The sequence below is a fragment of the Oryzias latipes genome, chromosome 18 (assembly GCF_053564925.1).
Source record: "Oryzias latipes strain Hd-rR chromosome 18, Olatipes_Hd-rR_3.1".
NCBI lineage: Eukaryota > Metazoa > Chordata > Actinopteri > Beloniformes > Adrianichthyidae > Oryzias > Oryzias latipes.
This window is the reverse complement of record NC_136254.1, coordinates 16,381,230-16,399,334: the sequence shown is the minus strand read 5'-3', so window position 1 is coordinate 16,399,334 and position 18,105 is coordinate 16,381,230. Positions and strand designations below refer to the sequence as shown.

The following is an 18,105-nucleotide window of genomic DNA, read 5'->3' as shown; positions in this document are numbered from 1 at the left end:
GAGTGCAACCATTAGGGATGCCATTGTTATTATTTTAAAACTGAACCGTGTTATCCAATTGAACGAAATAGTTGGAAAAGTAAAACTTTGCATACCTACAACATACCAGTATGTTTACACTAAGAGTGTCAAACATGTATTGGGCTAAATTTAAATAGGATTTTTTTTTTGTTTGTTTCATTACATAACAGTGTAAGACAACAAAGGCTTTTTTCATTGTTACTTGCTTCATAGCCAATGAAAAAAAAAATGGTTCTGAATTTTTCAGTTTTTTGTTATTGCATTATTTTGTTATTATGCAAATCAAATATTAAACCAAACAAAACTCCATACCAAGTACCATCCTAGGTCTCATAGTGCTTCATTCTTCTGCATGTTGCCAACAAAGTACATCTATGCAACTTGTATTTCAGCAAAAAATCAATTCAAATTTAAAGCTGCGAACGGCTTTGTAGGCCTGCAGGCACTACCCACCCTCGCCAACCCCCATTGCCCCTTTTCATCTACCCTCACTGGCTGAGCAGCTGCTTTGGCCCTTCACTCTCTTTCCCTCTGCCTCTTCCACCTTTGTCAGAGCTGCGCGTCACAAATTCATGAAAAAACAACTTTTTTCAAAATAGCAGCTTTTCTGTTTATCTCTATAGCAACCTTTTGTTTTGTCACCTGGGGGTGACAAACGAGATGTAATTTTTTAAAGAATCTGCAAAAGTATTTGTAGTTCCTTAGCAACTGAGGTTTTTGGTAACCACGCCTTCATTCCTATTATGTTCATATCGTATGTTATATAGTTTCATTCACTTTAAGCTAAGGATTCATTTATTAAATTTTCACAGTATTTCAGTAAAAAAATTTGCGAGCGACAGGGGAACGCCACTTTTGCAAGTTCATCACACGAACGCCGGTCAAATTTTACAAATTTACAAGCTCAACATTTTTTACCAAGTAGTTTCTTAACAATGATCTTGAGGAAAGAGGAGGCAACAGATCGAAATCTCTAGGAAGATTTTAAATTTGTAGGTGTTTATTTATTCAAAATGGCGGCCTCTTCCCGGAACAAAGGTATACGAAACGTTGGTGGTAGCTGTAGGCTTTATCTGGTGGCATGTGTATGAAATTCCATGAATTTCCCCATAATATTTTCAAAACTACCTTCGGATACCCCCGTTGTGTGTTTTTTCGTTTCATTTTTTTTTTTGCCTCATTCATTTCTTGGACGGTTTCTCCTGCTGTGATGTCATGGGAGTGGGGTGGGGGTGGGGGATTATTTACTACTCCCAAAATTCCTTTTCACCGAGTATCAGGTGTGTGCAAATTTTGGTGAGTTTGCCGCGGAGGTAGAATTTTCACTCAAAGGGGCAGTAAAAAAGGAAGAATTGCAAAAACAATACAGTCCTTAGAATCCAGGACTGCTGTGGACCATAATAATGGAGAAAAAGGGAAAACCTCTACAGCTTCAATTTGCAAAATTGCTTTTTTGAGATTTAATGATTTTATCATGTTGAAATTTATTCCAGACTGTGGTAGAACGCTGTCTCTCTGCGGTGCTGTTGGACAGGCATATTTTTTCTGGTTCTCCTCACTTTATCCAAGTCGACTTCTACTAGCACCACTGCAGGGCTCTCCCCTCCACAGTCAGCTAGCACCTCGCCCCAAGGGTCCACTGCCAGGCTGTGACCATAGGACGCGCGCTTCTCGTGGTGTTGGCCGACCTGGGCTGCTGCCAAGACAAAGCACTGGGTCTCGATTGCCCGAGCGCGGAGTAACACCTGAAACAGGTACAAATATTAACACTGTCTTTTTTTTTTTTTGTCATCATTTACTGATTTCCGCACCTCCCAATGAGCAGCTCCTGTTGCCACAGTGAAGGCTGATGGGTACGTCAGGATCTCAGCACCGCTTCTTTGCAGAGCGAGTGATAATTCAGAAAACCTCAGATCATAGCAAATACCTAAGCCCACCTTTGCAACACAAACAAGACCAGGAAAAAGCAAAACATTAAGAAATACTCCAGGTCAAGAAACCTCATATGTAAATAGATAAAAAATATTTGAAATATTCTCTTTTACTTCATTTAGTAGTTGAGCAAAAACAGACTGTTTAAGGTAAAAAGTAATGTTTTTCTGCAATAAAATTCAGTCTTGTCCAAAGTCATCTCTTTGAATGCACCTTGCCAATTGGAGTCTGCACTGGGGATACAAGTGAAGGTCCAGGGAGCGTGAAGTCACTTTCCATGAGGGATATTCCTTTTTCTGGCAGCTTCACATCAAACAAATGTGACTTCCTGTACACTGAAACGATGTCTCCTGCAATTACAGTTCACTGGTATGACTATGTACCCAGAACAAAATGTAAACAGTTTGTCTTACAAATTAGTGGACAAAAAAACTTTTTTTTAAATACATAACCTTTGTTGTTGATAATGATGTGACTGTTGTAAATGCGTTTTTCACGTTCCCACTCGGGCCCTTGTTCGTGAAATCCTCCCAGAGACAGCCACACATCTAACTGCCTAGTTTAAAGAAAAGTTACAAAGGTATAATAAAGAAAGATGAATTTGAATTTAGTTTTGTTACTCTTTAGAAAAATGTCACTAAGGCAAAATGTTAGATTTTTCTTAATGATTTGTTCTGGTAAAACAATAAATACCATATAGACAATACTGAAGTGTTTTGTGATTTGTGTGTCTGTTAAAATCGAGAATTCTGGTAGAAAAAAAAACGTCTTTGGAATGTGAGAACTACATGTGTGTCACTTCTAGTTTACATTTGTTTGTATTTGTTGCCTTTTTTTCTAATAAATACCTTTTTCCACATTTCTATTGAGAGCATAGGTTTGGTTTTGTTTAAATTAGTAATGTTTGTGGTAGTATGGCCTATATTTTTACTTTTAGACATATTGGTCAGATAGGAACAGTTATTTAACATCATATTTGTGCAGCAAAGGAAAATAGACAACGGAAAAACAAAGAAAATGATTAAAGTAGACCCAAAAGTTCGAGCTTGAGCCTGTGATGGAATAATAAATGGTGCTTTATGTAATAAGAGATGATAATCTGACTGTCTCAATCTTCTAGAGTATACAGTTTTAACATTACCACAAGAGAAGGCTGGCTTAGCATTAATTCGTTTTTTGTGACTAATCGAACAGTTGAAAATATCAAATGTGTATAAAATAACAAGCTTATCTGAAATGCGAAATTTTAAGTAACTATGCAGCTTACAATTATTCTTACATGTGTGGTTTTAAGTGTGCTTTTATCCTGGTAGTTGGGTGAACTTAAGTTTGTATTTTTAAAAGGCTGATGTTATTCGCACCTATTTACATGCGACCAAGCACATAAATGGATGGAAATTCACGTTGGCCACACGTAATATGTAAGGCAAAGATGCACATTGCCAGCACATATTTTAAGTGTGCCCAAGGCTAAATGTTGTTGTTGGTCACACATATTTGAAGTTAATGTTAAATTTAGGGTCCCATTAGCTGTCACTCACCTAGATGTGTAAAATTTGTTCTCCACAATTGACCCATCAGCTAGGAGAGCGGTGAGCTGCAGACCAAGCTGCGCTCAGGAACCATTCGGTGGTTTAATCTAACTCTATCATCAATGCTAACCCTAACCCTCCTCCGGGTCCGTGCAACCAAGAAAAACGTTTAATACTGGCCGTACATATTTAAAAAAAAATTCTTGTGAATAGTCACTTTCTTTTGTGGGAGCAAGGCTTTTCTGTTGTATTTAGCCCGGAGGTATCTTGTACAATAAATGCTCCTTAAATCAACATTTTTAATATTTTGCACTGCTTGAGATGTATTACTTGGTTGTACTAGTCTGAAAGATAAATGAGTATTGCTGAAAACTTAAACAGTTACAACCTTCAGTTAAAACTACTCTAAATGTAACCTTACTCAAAATTTTACTTGCTTGCACTACACAATTTGTCCTCATTTTTACAATGTTTACATTTGATTATAGAAGGTTTAAATTGACCTTGCCACTTTGATGTATCCAGCTATTGTGTCTCCTGCCAAACTTTCTGAGAGCGATAAAGTTTCTTCTCGACTTGAACCAATGTAGTCAAATCCCTCAGGCAGGAAGGCCATGGAGGCTCCTTTCTCCTTAGCTTCCTCCACCAGCTTTTTACAGATGGAGAAGTTGGCCTCTTTGTTGGGGGTAGCTGTCAACTGACATATCGCAGCCAGAGGAGGAGGTGATGTGGACATCCTGCACAGATTGTTGCACGTCATTGATTATATTGTGGAGAACAGGAGCACAAATTAGAAAAAATAAAAAAAACATCCTTAGGCCTTTCCTTACTATGTTCGTCTACACTTTTGTTTGTTTGTATTTGCAAACAACAGTTGCTGTGAATAGGTCATGTCAACATAAACACAGAATAATATTTATAAAAAAAGAAGTCATTTCTACTTTTATTATATGTATTTATAAACTGTGAAACAAAGCAAACACAGATATAGCATAACACGTTTCATTGTCCCAGTAACAAGCATACCTACTTTAGCTGCGTGGTTTTGTGTCTCAGTCTTGCTAAAGACGCCAAATGCTTGGCACACGATCCCAAAACCCAACTGAACATTGATCCCGGGAACCGTCAACTTCCCTGTTTAACCCATTTTAGTTATTGGTTATCTATGTTTAGCTCGTGTTAGTGTAACATTAACATTTGCTCTCATTCTCAGCGGCAGAAGGTTGACAAAACACTCTTCTTCTCTGCAGTTAACGTGTAGCTAGAAACAAGTGTTTGGCACACTGCTTCCACCTACTGGACATATCTGTGCACTGCTTCCTTACACGAAGGAAGAATCGATTTAGAATAAATAAATGACACGATTCATTAAAAAATAATCTATTTACGATATGAAGTATTGTAAGAAGTAAAGAGAAAAATCACAAGTGTTTGAAATACAACAATATATAGAGATATTTAAAAAAAGTTTTTGGTATTTCATTTTATTTTTAAATGAAAGACTTTTTTTAAAAATACATACAGAAAAGGTTGGTTAATATTATACCAGAAGCTGTTTGCTATCACACTGTGGCAACAATCACATAGGGTCAAATTGTTATGCAGCGAAGTGATATACATTTGGTCTCTACAGGAAAAAGTTGAACATTTTAGCTGAAAATGAAAAAATAAATAAATAAAACAGTTAGACTACCCAAAGCTTTTGAAATGATCATTTCTAATTAGCAGAAACTTTTTAAAATTAGAAATGCCTTTCTTTCTTTAAATTTTATGTCATTGTAGCATGTCAGGCTGATTATTCTGTTAAAAGAAGTTAAACTGTTTTATCCTTTGATTTGTTCGAGGGAAAATGTTTACATGTTACACTTGTGTACTCTACTTGGATTTTATGGTAAAACATGTGCAAAATAATAATAATAATAATGCATTTTAGTTTCTAATTGGCCAATGCACAATCTAGTGAAACCCCGTGGTAGAAATCAATTGTTAGCTGATCAAATAAGCCTTTACTTACTTACTTACTTACTTACTAACTTACCCACTTACTTACTTACTTACTTACTTATTTACTTATTTACTTATTTACTTATTTACTTATTTACTTATTTACTTACTTACTTACTTACTTACTTACTTACTTACTTACTTACTTACTTACTTACTTACTTACTTACTTACTTACTTACTTACAGTTGTGGGGGGCAGATAGAAATTTAACTTGTTTCCCATTTTAAAAAAAAGGATCAATTTGATCTTAGTGCTGTGTCCGAATTTCCAACCTAATCACCAACTACTAAAAACGATATAGTGTCGTGGGTTTTAAAAGCAATTAGGACACCATCCTCACTATTTTTTTTCTTTTTTTAAAACGGGAAATATAACGTTACCGATTTCACGAAGTGAAAATCTGATCAATACATACTCCGTCGTAAATACAAGCAATTTACAACAACTATTTATTAATTCATTGCGTACTTGAAATAAAAAAAATATTGATTGTTTAAAAAAAAGCATTTCAACACATTGTTTTCGCAAAAAATGTTCAAAACGCAATGCATTGTCATTGATCTATGTTGGCCAATTTAATGAGCGTCGATGCACACTGGTTAATTTGCAGAGACTTCCGAGAAATTTCTTAGGAACTGGATTTTGAAATTGTAGATTCGGACAGCATTACAAAATTGCGAACGCACTGTATAGTGCACTGTGTAGTGAGTGGTAAAGGAATTTAGAGATGTATTTTTACACAGGCAGTCATGAGACTGCCTCTGCCTGTGAAAAAAAACTTTCACATGGGTCGGGTCCTTCAAGTGCACTCTATCAAGATGGCAGCCAACAGCAGCACGTTCAGCAAATCGAGCAGCAGCGCGGCTGGAAAACAGCCCGCGCAGTCAGCCGAACAGGTATCCTATTGAGTAGCGGAGTCTTTTGTCTCGGTACTCCTGAGATTGTGACATATTATTCGTATATATTCAGCAGAAAGTAACTAAACCGACGTACAGCCAGTCAGCGCTAACGTTAGCTTCCCCGTGGCCACAGAAGTGTCTTGCAGTCAGACCCATGCGAGGGGAAAGAAATTGTGAGCATGAAATTAGGTCCAATTTGTGCTATTTGCACATCATGGAATGGGATAACGTCAAAGATAAACTAAAGGTACACCATTCTGTATGTGGGTGGTGTGGCCCTCAGAATGGGTCTGACAGAGCATGATGATGCTATTTTTACTACTCAGACAGTCAACAACTATGCACAGCTCAAGGGCTACGGAAGCCTTTCATATAAGAAAAAAACTGTTTCAACACGTTGCCAAATTATTAGTATAAAGCGACGTCTTAGTGATAGACAATAACATGTAGACACACTATAGGAACAAATTAGCATAAAAATGGCAAATGTTGAAATGTATTAATCTTTATTCGATGTTTGTTGAAAAATAACATTAAAAATACATATGAACTTCAAAAAATTTTGGGGTCAAAATTAAATATTTTCATACAGGTTCAAAGAATACTGTGAATTAAGTCATATTAGGAAGTCATATTCTAAGTTATAAATTGCTCTTGATTGAAAAAAGAAAGTAAAGCTAAAAAAAATGGTACATACATTATATATAAAAAAAGTAAAACAATTTGAAATCATTAACATGGAGAAGGTTATGCATTTGGTCTGCTTAAATTGAACCAGAGTTCACTTTAAGGTCTGGGACCTTGACCCATCTTTGCAGGTGGTCTTGGTTAATTTCCAATCAGATTGAGCTCGGGTTCGCTCTAAGATTCCTCAATCTGAATACCACTGAACCTAAATGGCCACCATAGCTGACATAAACAGAGTAGGAATGTGGCTACAGATGAGCCGCGGACAAATAAGCAATTATTATCGTGTTATCAAACAGAAAAAAAGAGTTCAAGTGTTTATTTGTTAGAACGTTTATTTTAACATTGCTGAAAAGGCTACTTGCATGCTTTTCTGTATCTTGTTACGCGGCATTCGCCTGTGGCATGACTAAAAGCTATATTATAGTTTCCTTAACAGAATTCTCTAAAAACAATGCCCTAAAACCACAATGATGAGACACAGCAACTCATTGAAATGTGGTCAGATGAATGCAGGCTAATTAAAATCATTTTTAATGGGAAACACATTGTATCTCACTGCAGGCTGAAATGACACAATTCTGATTGTTTTTTGCCCCTATGCGACCTGTATCTGATCTTTTCATGACAGTCTGAACGACACAGATCCGATCTTTTCAAATGCGACCCAGGCCACTTGCGTATGTGGTCCTGAATCCGATATGTATCCGATCATTTCAAATGCGACCTCCGTCTGAACGTCCAGGCCACATGAATCCGACCCGTACGTCATTGATACGCTGCAAACATCATCATTTTTCGTTGAAGTAGGCGGGAACAAGAACATAAACATCAACCAATGGCGGACGATGCTGCTGAGACCAGTCAGTGGAAGGGAAGCGAAGTCACCGATTTGATTAATATTTGTGGTGACGGCTCTATTCAGGCCAAACTCCAGGGCTCTTTATCGCAACCATGCGGTTGCCCCTCAGAGAGGAGAGAGCGTGGCAGCCTACTCATACCCGACGTCTCGTCATCAATGCAGTTACTAGCATGCTCTGAGTTAAAGCACACACAGCACGTCTCCTTGCCACTGACCGCTTCGCAGCATGCCTTTGCCGTACCAAAGTAACAAATAAAAAGGCTTGTTCCCGACGTTCAAAACTGATAATCGAAAAAAATATAAAATTTTAATAATTTAACTGTTAAGCGGCACACGTCCACATTTCTCTTGTTTTGATCTGCCCTCGTAGTTCCTGGCCAATGACTGAAGAGATCTTTAGTCACATTGTTTTGTTTATAAGCTTTGGTCGCTAACAGAATGGGGCGCTTAACGCCAGTCTGATAAAGGCCTAACGCAAGGTTCGGAACTCGGTCCGGAACAAATTAAGCGGACTGGATCAAAAGGGACTGGGTAAAAAAAAAAACTCTCTAAAGTCACAATTTCCTTTTAAGGTTTGGTAAGTTTATTCAGCCTGAAAGCCCCTCAGTCTGAAACAGCTTACATGCTTGTGTTGGGATCAGACGGATGCGTCAAATGTCATTGGTCTGCATTGATGCCAGCTTTGCGGTGATGTTTTCAGGTGGTTGCCACCTTTCAGAGGATGCGTCAGGAACAACGCAGCATGGCGTCTAAAGCTGCAGAGCTGGAGATGGACATCAATGAGCACAGGTTAGCAGCTGATGACTTCTCCTCTGAGAGCTTTTATAATACTCACTTTTTATGTTTGATTGTTAGCAGGACAGCTAATTGGATCATGTTGGTCTGTAGTTAAATTGACCTTTTTACTTTATATACATTAAACTTAAAAAAGAAAAACATCTTGTAACTCACCTCGTCACATAACTGGTAAGTGGTAAAAGAGTAATAATTTTAATGTTTTTTTCTTTTTGTGTTCAGTTTAGTTATTGAAACTCTTAAGGAAGTGGACCCTTCTAGGAAATGCTATCGCCTGGTTGGAGGGGTTTTGGTAGAGAGGACGGTGAAAGAAGTTCTACCTGCTTTGGAAAACAACAAAGAACAGGTGAAAATAAACAAATAAAAGCTCTTTAACATTTATCACAGGAAGCTGTTTTTCAGGCTAATGGACATTAAAGTCTTACTCTGATCATCATTTGATTTATTTTAAAAACGTTCCCAGTGGCCTTATAAATATGACTATGCCGTTTTAGCCCAAATCGAGAAACGTGTCTTTTTCTAGGAAATTGTTTTTTGTAGCGCGGCTGGAGTTTGTTAGAAATTCACCTCTAAATTGTGGGGAGGACCAATAGGGCAGAGCAAACACCCCCCCCCCCCCCCCCCCCCCCCCCATCCAGTCACCCATAACAGAGCTATCTGTTAACATTCTCTCCCGCTAGCTTACAGCCCCTCACAACCTCAACCTAACATGACACCACAAATGGTGAGCAATATTGGAGCCATTCAGCTACCCAGTTTTGAGCCAGGTGACCGCTCAGATGAGGAAAACAAAGATGTACATGGATCTATTTGTCTACAAGTTGATGTATAAGAATGGAGCAGAGCAGAGTGTTTGTGGCTCACCCAGTGTATTTTCTACGTCACAAATATGCTCTTTTTCAAATTGAATTTCTTTGTCTGCTCCTGATTTATAAAAACTTGAATAAAGAAACTAAACTGCAATTCTAACCTACCGGTAATTTTTTTTTGATTTGCCCGAAATTTGGGTCGGCACAGGCACAGCCAGCTTCTTACTCAGAGGGAGAACGTTCACCGAATGCACACACACACACACACACAGACAGACCCCGCCCCTTCCCACCAGTCACCAGCCCACCGTTGATTGACATACACTGTGGTCCAGCAACTGGCAGAACGAGGGGGGCGCCAGCCACCCGCAGCTCTGCGCACGTGTCGTGAATGTAATCTTCCCTCCGCAAGCCCGCATCTATTTTGTTTAGGTATCCCCGATATGGAGCAGCAAGAAGTCAAGGATAAACTTCAGACAGGGGAACTGAAAAGGCAAACACGCACTGCAGCGGCTGCAGTATTTCTCCGCGTAATGAAGCGAGTGCGCATCAAGATCTCTCTTTCACTCTCTTTGTCTGGCCTCTTATTCTGTGTTCCAGCGTTATTTCGTTGTGTAAATGCATTTATCATGATCATAAAAATATGTAAATTATTTTAACTTTAAGAAATCTGGCGTTTTTTTTCTGTCAAAAATACTATGGGATAAATTGAAATTTCGGGTTTGCTTCGGGTTCAGGCCTGCAAATCAAGTTAATTGGTCGGGTTCGTACCGGGTTCGCCTTTAATGCCCGCGGGCCTGTGTCGGGTTGGGCTGGATTTTTTAGGCCCGATCTTACCTCTAGTTCCAATCAAGTCACTCTGAACAACAGAATCCTGTGATAACATTACCCTGGAAATCTTTACAGACATTGATTTTATTCTATTTTTTATTTGCTTTATAAATACTTTCTTAGAAATTATATTTTTGATGTACATAAAATGATTTGAGTCTTAATAGTAAAATACCTATAATCTAGAATTTATTAAAACAAATTTCCCATTTATCTTTCTCTCTCCCAACAGATCTCCAAAGCAACTGAATCCATCAATATACAGATGCAGGCAAAAGGCCGAGAACTGACAGAGTACAGGGAACGCTACAACATCCGGCTGGTTGGAGAAGGAGAGGGAGAGGGAGAAGGAGAGGGTCAGGGCCAGTCAGGAGCATCCTCTAGAGACAGTGAAAGAGGAGGATCCAAAAGTGGAGCTGGAGTTCTGGTGTCATAGTCTGTAATGATGAACAATGTCAATAGGGTCATTTGATTTTTACATCACTGAAAAACTTAGTTTGAAGAAGGATTGGCTGGAATGTCAAATTGTTCTTCCTCTGTATGTCCATTTGTGAATGCTAACATGTGTCATCTGAGGTTATTATGCATTTGCCTTTTCTCTTTTTGATGGCAAAAATACCGTCTTAAATTTCCTTATTAAATTTCAACGGCTGAAAACTTGCTTTACGGTGTTGCTTTGGAAGACTACAAACTAGGGGTGTAATGATTTTAACAACGATCCGATTCATATCATAATTTGTGGTTGATGATGCAATTTATAGTCGACATTGGTTCATTTTGAACATTCCAATACATTGACCTAAAATTGATCCAGAACATCTTTAGCCAAAAATTCAACCAGAGTGACTCAGGAATAAATACCTGGGTGCTAAACAGTGCAGGTAATGTTTTCCCAATTCTTTGTCTTTCTTGCAAGAAAATCAAGTGTACATTAAATATTTGAACAAACAAAGAAGTATATAAGAATAAATGGAAAAATCCATTCATATTTTAGCTTCATAAAGTTCAGCCCACTCTTGTTTTCCCATCAACATAATACAAACAAAACATTATTAGAACATTCTACCACACTGTATGGTCAAGTTATTGCTAAACTCAAAGGGTTTCCACCCATTGGACTGGAATGATGGACTGATCTTTTTTTGCTGCCATCAGATGTGTGTTGTTTGCAGTGAAAGCACTTGGTTGATTTAAGGTTATAGTAAAATAAACCTACCATACCTGAATCCAAATGGTATTTTCCAAGATTGAATATAATCAATTTATTTAATTTTTGACAGATTATATAATGGTATAGGTAAATTAAACTCTATTTACAACATACCTCAGATCGATCTGATTGGAATGTAGTAATACAAATCGATTTATTGATTAAGTCGATTCATTGTTACACCTCTATTACAAATTTTTTTTGCATGTATAATTTTTCAGCTGTTATAAATATCAGTTATTTTGAGGTGGATAAAATGTATTTCCTTCTAAAGGGGAAACAATAAAATTCAAACAAATTTAAAGGCATCTTGAATGATCAATGCAGGACATGACCTCATTACTTCAGAAATGTTACTTTTTCATGAGCAGAACCGTTTGTTGGAATTAGCAGACCATCACTACTGAAATCTGGCTGAGATTTTTTTTATATGTCCCCTTTCTAATATCGTTTGAAATCTTCCATTGTTTTTGTACAGTAAAATAAATTGATTTACTACATCAAAATATGATATGTGTATTTTTCTCATTTGTTTGCTGTTGTGGGCAATGTTGCTAACGGAAGTAAGTTTGAAAACAGATTGGGCTCTGTAATTCATTATTAGTTCAGAAGTAAAATATTTCCAAAATGACCAGAAAAATCAACCGACGAGGATGGGATTCGAACCCACGCGTGCAGAGCACAATGGATTAGCAGTCCATCGCCTTAACCACTCGGCCACCTCGTCATGACAACTCTCCACAGAGTCTGTGTATAATAAACTTTGCAGAAGAGATACATTGTTGTGATATTCTGTTTATTATGTAGTATAATCCCATCATAAATCTCATTACCGCGTGTACGACCGATTTTACCTACAGAGAACGGTCAACACAAAAACAGGCTGCGTCCTTTAACCCCACATTACGGTCATTACACATCCACACGCGCCGCTGTCGCAGCAGAAGATCCGGTGGTGTTGTGATTTGGTGGATTTCAGTTGAGTTGGGTCTGCATCGGTACCTATTCTTTCACGCGATTCCGAATTGTCTGGAAATCCATGTCAGTGCCAATACTTGGAAGCGGTTCGACATGCGGCCATGTGTTGTCTGCCCGTCTTTTAGGCTGCAGTGTTAGCATTAGTGCAGTGTAGGTATGGTTAGCAGGACAGACAGATAGCCTGCTCCAAAGGAAGAGAAGCAGTCAACTAAAGGAAGAGGCAGTCAACTGCAGGGTTTGGATCTAATTCGATCTTATTTGCGGTTCACTGGGATGCATCTCTCGAAGAAATGTTCCGCTTTCAAAGTGGTGCTGAGTGCTCTGCTGATCGTGGCGCTCCTGCAGCTCATCTACCTGTCCTTTCTGTCCAAGTTCCACGGTAAGCAGCAGCGGTACCGGTACTCCGAACTCTTCGGCGGTTCTGCGGGCAAGAGAAACGCGCAACCTGAAAAGAACACTCGGAAAGAGCGTCTGAGGTACTCCCTATCTACTGGTGGGATCTTTGATAGCAGCGGCCAATACAGGGTCTACAAGAACTTGATCAAAAGCGATTTCACCACAAATCAGATATCTGGCTCAGACCTAAACTCCAATGTCCTGGTTTTAGCCACACACACTACTATTAACAATCTTCATCACTTAGAATCACTATTGGAAAGGTGGCAGAACCCCCTGTCTGTTGCTATATTTGCCCACGGAGATGATGTAAAGTTTGCAACAGCTCTGGTCTATGCTCTCAGCTTCTTCTGCCCTCACATCCAAGGTCTGGTTGACTTCCACTTGGTCTGCCTGTCAGAGGAGATGGCCAGTTTCCCCGAGCAGGACCACGAGCATTTTGTTGGTCTGGAGGACTGTCCCTCTGTTTTCTCCAGACTGGAAACCCACAGAGACAAACACAAAAACTATGACATGAACGGAAACGTCTCCTACCCCAATAACCTCCTTCGTAACATCGCTCGGAGTGGCACAGAGTCCTCCTACATCCTGGTCATCGACATTGACATGATGCCAAGCGCCGACCTGCACCAGCAGTTTCTCAACTTGGTCATGAAGCGTCAACCCACAAGTGATGAGGTGTTTGTGCTTCCAGCTTTTGAGATTCGCCATGCCAGGAAGATTCCAGCCAACAAGGCGGAGTTGGTTCAACTCTACCAGGTCGGTGAAGTTCGTCCGTTTTACGAGGAGCTTTGTCCTCGCTGCCAAGCCCCCACGAATTACTCCCAGTGGGTTAACAACCATGTGAGGGGGATAGGCACTCTGGAGGTTGCGTACACACTTACCTGGGTGGACCCTTGGGAGCCTTTCTACATTGGACCTCGCACAGTGCCCCTCTATAATGAGAACTTCAAACAATACGGCTTCAATCGCATTAGCCAGGTTGGTAAAATCTAAATATGTATGTGTAACCTTTGTGCTATCCCAGGCACTTTAACGTTGGGAGTTGGGTCATCTAGACCCACTAGACAGTGCTCTGAACCTTTTTTTTTTTCAATGATTTGTGATCTTCACTGGTGTTCATGGATTACATGAAATCTTTCCACCTTTATCCATCTTTGTTATGATAGGGAGAACACGACAATGCAAGGGTGGGGTCATCTAAGATAGCACAAGGGTTAAAAGTGAACTTTGAGTTATGTCTTATATTGAAGATATTACAGAAAAATAAAAAAAAAAGTTTTTAATTTCCCAAAGTAACTGTAAAGTAAAAAATAAGTAAAGTAAAAAAATCAAAGTAAACCAACTGAAATTTTACTCAACTCATTCTCAAACAGTCGCTGGACAGTACGTATCTCTCCGCATGGCTTCTGACTACCCATAAAGCTCCAACAATCCATCAAGCGGTTCAGCTTTTCAGTGCAACGCTTGATTGTAAATGAGAACTGGGCTGACCCAGTGAATGTGACTTCACCCTAGACATGAGTTACTTACGGCTCCTTATTTTTTTGGAATCACTGCTGACATTAGACTTTCTACTACCACTTTTTCTGCATTGAGAATTTTCTCTTTATGTTCATGATTGAAGTGGGACTTTGCGGCTCCGATAGGGTTGTGGGCTGCGAGAAATCGACTTGTATGGCTCTTTAAGTGTTGAAGGTTGCAGACTCCTGTTCTAGATTATCCTCACTCCCGTGTCTGTCTTCTCATCTTGTCCTGTCTTCCTGCAGGCCTGTGAGCTCCATGTGGCGGGATACAAGTTTTCTGTACTGAGCTCTGCCTTCGTCGTTCACCGTGGCTTCAAGATCCAGGGGGAGTTTCATGCAAGGAAAGATGAAGAAAACAAACATAACCGGGTTCTGTTCCGGAGCTTCAAAGAGGGCCTGAAAACCAAATACCCATCCTCCACGCGACGATGTTGAGAGAAAGACAAAAACTCGATTTCCTGTGTTCTTTCATATGCACTGAAGCTCTCCCTGCTCAGCTTTCAAACGTCCCCATTTTCTTGAGGAATCTGATGATGCTACACATTCGGGAGTTTTAAATAGTAGGTTCAGGTCTTTGAAGAAGTGCATCAAGCAAATGCTGTCTTGGGACTGGGACTGAAACAGAGAAATGATCATTCAGGAAGGGAAAATGGATTAATTTAAAGGGAGAATTTATTAATTTATTATGATAGTGTACAAAGACTGCATTTCAGTTTTGAAATGACCTGGAAGTTTTCCAATTCAGAAAAAGACGGGAGTAAAGAAAGCTTTTCAATTTGTAAGGAAAAGGCTCATGCCACTCAAACCTCATACAAAACACTCAAAAACCTTTTCAAGTACCAACATTTCACCAATTAAATGTAGCCTACACATTTACAGTCTGACATCCAGCTTTTGGCTCACTGTGTGAGAGCAGAGTGTAAAGCAGACCTGTCTGTTTTGTACCCTTTGGATGTTTTTTCTTAAGTCATTTATATATAAAGTACACCACCAATGATGCTATTTCCCTTATCAGACAACATCAGCAAGGCAAATATGCGTTGTGTTTAAAGTGATGCGTAGCTGACAGACAGACGCAGCAATATCAATATGCAGAGGAGCTAATAGTTTTAGGCACCATCATTTGACTGTGGGATTAAAAAAAGTATACAAATGTCATTACCTGACTAGTATAAATCAGTTTGGTTTTAAACTCATGTAGTTTTACTTTAAATAGCCACTATGATGAAAATCTTGTTGTTGTTCTGTTTTTTCTTTTAACATGTTTTGGTTACTTTTTTTTTAAATGGAGCTTAAAGCAGTGACGTAGGTGCTACAGTCAGCGCCCTGCTCCACTCTATTCTGCTGCAGACAAATAGATCCACGTACATCTTTGTTTTCCTTGTCTAGGCTGGCAATCTGGCTAAAAACTGTATGGCTGGGTATTGCAAATATTTCTCACCATTATAGTTGCACCAGTAATTTTAGTTTGGGGTTGTTAGGGGCTGTAAGCTAGCTGGAGAGCATGTAAACAGATGGATGACGGGACATGGTGGCGGGCTCACTCTGCGCCAATGTCACAAGTAATAGTCCACTGGTAACCCTTTACAATGGATCAAAAGGTGATCGGAGTGGGTCTTTAAAAAGAGGGCCTAGCTTGACTTTTTCTTAAGTTATTTACTTAGTAAAATTTCATTTAATGATTTTTGTTTCAAGCCACAACTTGAGCCAGTTTGTCATATTTTAAAAAGTGACTAAGGTCTCCTGTTAAACAAATGACACTGATTTACTTTGACCACCAGATGGCAAGAGCCACTCTAGTAACACAGATAACACAGTGTGAGTGTTATTTGTATGCAAACTAAATATATTCATCTACATTAGGAACATTTTACATATAAACACAATCATAAACACTGATATGTGTTAACACTGGACAATGTTAAAACACTTGATAATGGACTTTCTTGCTTGATGTTTTTGTTACAGATTAGACATCATTTGAAGCACATGAGGGGACTGGCAGTTACTGGCAGAAACATAGCAAAGTTAGTGATTATTTCAATTATTGTAATCTTTCAAGATTGTTTTTAAAGAGGTCGATATGGAAATGGAAGCATATTTTTGGTTTTAGTCTTTACTTGCTGACTTCATACCAGTTTTAAAACATGAGTACCAGTCTTGTGTTTGTACACTACTTGTCATGTAGGAAGGTCTTGCTTGATCACTTTGTCATGTTTAATTTTATGAAAATATTTTTTATTCTATTTTTTTTTGTGCACAATGGTTATTAATTGTAAAAACAATTTCTTTAACAAGAACTGGCTGGATTTTCCCATTTTTGTTTGTTTTTATTGAACTCAGTAAATTAAAGTTGTAGCATGAAACTGTTACACATCTAAGTTAATTCCTTTTGTATTTTCTTGAAAGTGAGATCAGATTTCATGTTTACTTTTGTGAATTAGTGGTGAGTTTCTCTTGTGTTTGTGTGCTTTCTATGTGATTTTTTTCTTTTTTTCAAGTCACAAAATATAAATTGCCCCAATTGCTTTGATGGATTTTCTATTAAATTTCCAGGACAATGCTCAACCGTGACACAAGCACAGTTTTAGAGGTTACACAACAACAGCTACTGAAAAACAGCCATAATCATCAGAAAGCTTTCTGAGCACTTGGAAACAGATAAATCCAGCAGTGAGATTTGCACTGATGTGCAATGTCAATTACTTTTCTAGAAGCATCACTTAAATAAGAACGTAGGAAGCCATCACAAATAAATAAAGTAAAACTACAGTTTTGAAGCTTTTTTGAGTCGTTTCAGTAACAAATTAACTTTTTTTCTTTTAACCACAAGATGTTAGTGACTTGCCCAGTACTTTGTGGTGTAACATGATTTAGGATTGAGGTTTAAGGTCATCTCTTCGCTGACCTGATTGGTGATAATAAGGTGAGTGGGTTAGACATCCAATTAAAAGCTCCTACTTACTAATTGAGATATGTATTAAAGTGCCCCTTGAGGAGTTCCAGGTAAAGCTTACATCACAGAAGGATATATTTTGTGGAATGCAGCTCACAAATGGGGACAAAGAAAAGTAAAAAAAAAAAAACAACCACCAGTGTGTTTTGGAGTAACCTTTATCGGTAAGCTGGCCATCTGCTGGTGAAGTGGAGCACGTGTGACATTCTGCACTTGACAACTATCTGAGGCTCTGTGGCATTTTGCTGCTAAGCCTGCAATTAACGGATGCATTAATGAGGCTGAGCACATGAGAGCTGGCACCACGCAACTCTGCGCTTAGCTTTAAATTAGCTCTATTTAACCAATTTACCTCATTCTTCCCTAACAGAAGCTGTTCGTTCCACACAATAAATATCAGTCCTAAAAGTGAAAAGAATTTTGGAGACCATAAGCTTTTTTGGGGCACTGACAAATGCACTTAATGCACAGACTCAGTTCTGTGAGGGCTGCATTCATTTTCCTCCCCCCCCCCCCCCCCCCCCCCCCGTTTAGGGTGTTAATTATGTGGCAGAAGGTGCAGAAATGTTGGGTGGGGGGGATCACGAAAGGCAGGTTTGGTGAGGTAAAGTGGGGTTTATCCCAACAGCTTTGGGGAATGATGGCTTATCTGGGTCAGAGAGCT

General features: G+C 38.9%; 3 protein-coding genes and 1 non-coding gene across 6 annotated transcripts; 2 read left to right on the top strand and 2 right to left on the bottom strand.

Annotated features, from left to right (window-relative positions):
• Positions 1-1,003: 1,003 nt before the first annotated feature.
• On the bottom strand, positions 1,004-4,748 carry nit1 (nitrilase 1). Of its 3 annotated transcripts, none has more exons than XM_023966351.2 (6): positions 4,512-4,748; positions 3,989-4,222; positions 2,406-2,509; positions 2,167-2,303; positions 1,833-1,958; positions 1,004-1,766 (listed from the first exon to the last, which is right to left on the bottom strand). In XM_023966351.2, exons 2-6 carry the CDS (start codon positions 4,219-4,221, stop codon positions 1,506-1,508), a joined length of 861 nt encoding a protein of 286 aa, XP_023822119.1. In that variant the 5' UTR covers position 4,222; positions 4,512-4,748; the 3' UTR covers positions 1,004-1,505. The 3 variants fall into 3 exon arrangements, with proteins under 3 accessions (XP_023822119.1, XP_023822117.1, XP_023822116.1); XM_023966349.2 differs by having other exon boundaries at positions 4,516-4,748; XM_023966348.2 differs by having other exon boundaries at positions 3,989-4,225; positions 4,516-4,735.
• A 1,483-nt stretch (positions 4,749-6,231) lies between these two features.
• pfdn2 (prefoldin subunit 2) lies at positions 6,232-12,091 on the top strand. The gene is made up of 4 exons (XM_004079858.5): positions 6,232-6,388; positions 8,641-8,729; positions 8,958-9,081; positions 10,608-12,091. The coding sequence occupies exons 1-4, from the start codon at positions 6,242-6,244 to the stop codon at positions 10,809-10,811; spliced, it is 564 nt and encodes a 187-aa protein (XP_004079906.3). The 5' UTR covers positions 6,232-6,241; the 3' UTR covers positions 10,812-12,091.
• Positions 12,092-12,230: 139 nt separating this feature from the next.
• trnas-gcu (transfer RNA serine (anticodon GCU)) lies at positions 12,231-12,312 on the bottom strand. The gene has a single exon. It is a non-coding gene; the product is annotated as a tRNA-Ser (tRNA).
• A 184-nt stretch (positions 12,313-12,496) lies between these two features.
• Positions 12,497-17,013, top strand: b4gat1 (beta-1,4-glucuronyltransferase 1). Its single transcript, XM_004079928.5, has 2 exons — positions 12,497-13,940; positions 14,729-17,013. The coding sequence occupies exons 1-2, from the start codon at positions 12,837-12,839 to the stop codon at positions 14,918-14,920; spliced, it is 1,296 nt and encodes a 431-aa protein (XP_004079976.1). The 5' UTR covers positions 12,497-12,836; the 3' UTR covers positions 14,921-17,013.
• The last annotated feature ends 1,092 nt before the right edge of the window (positions 17,014-18,105 follow it).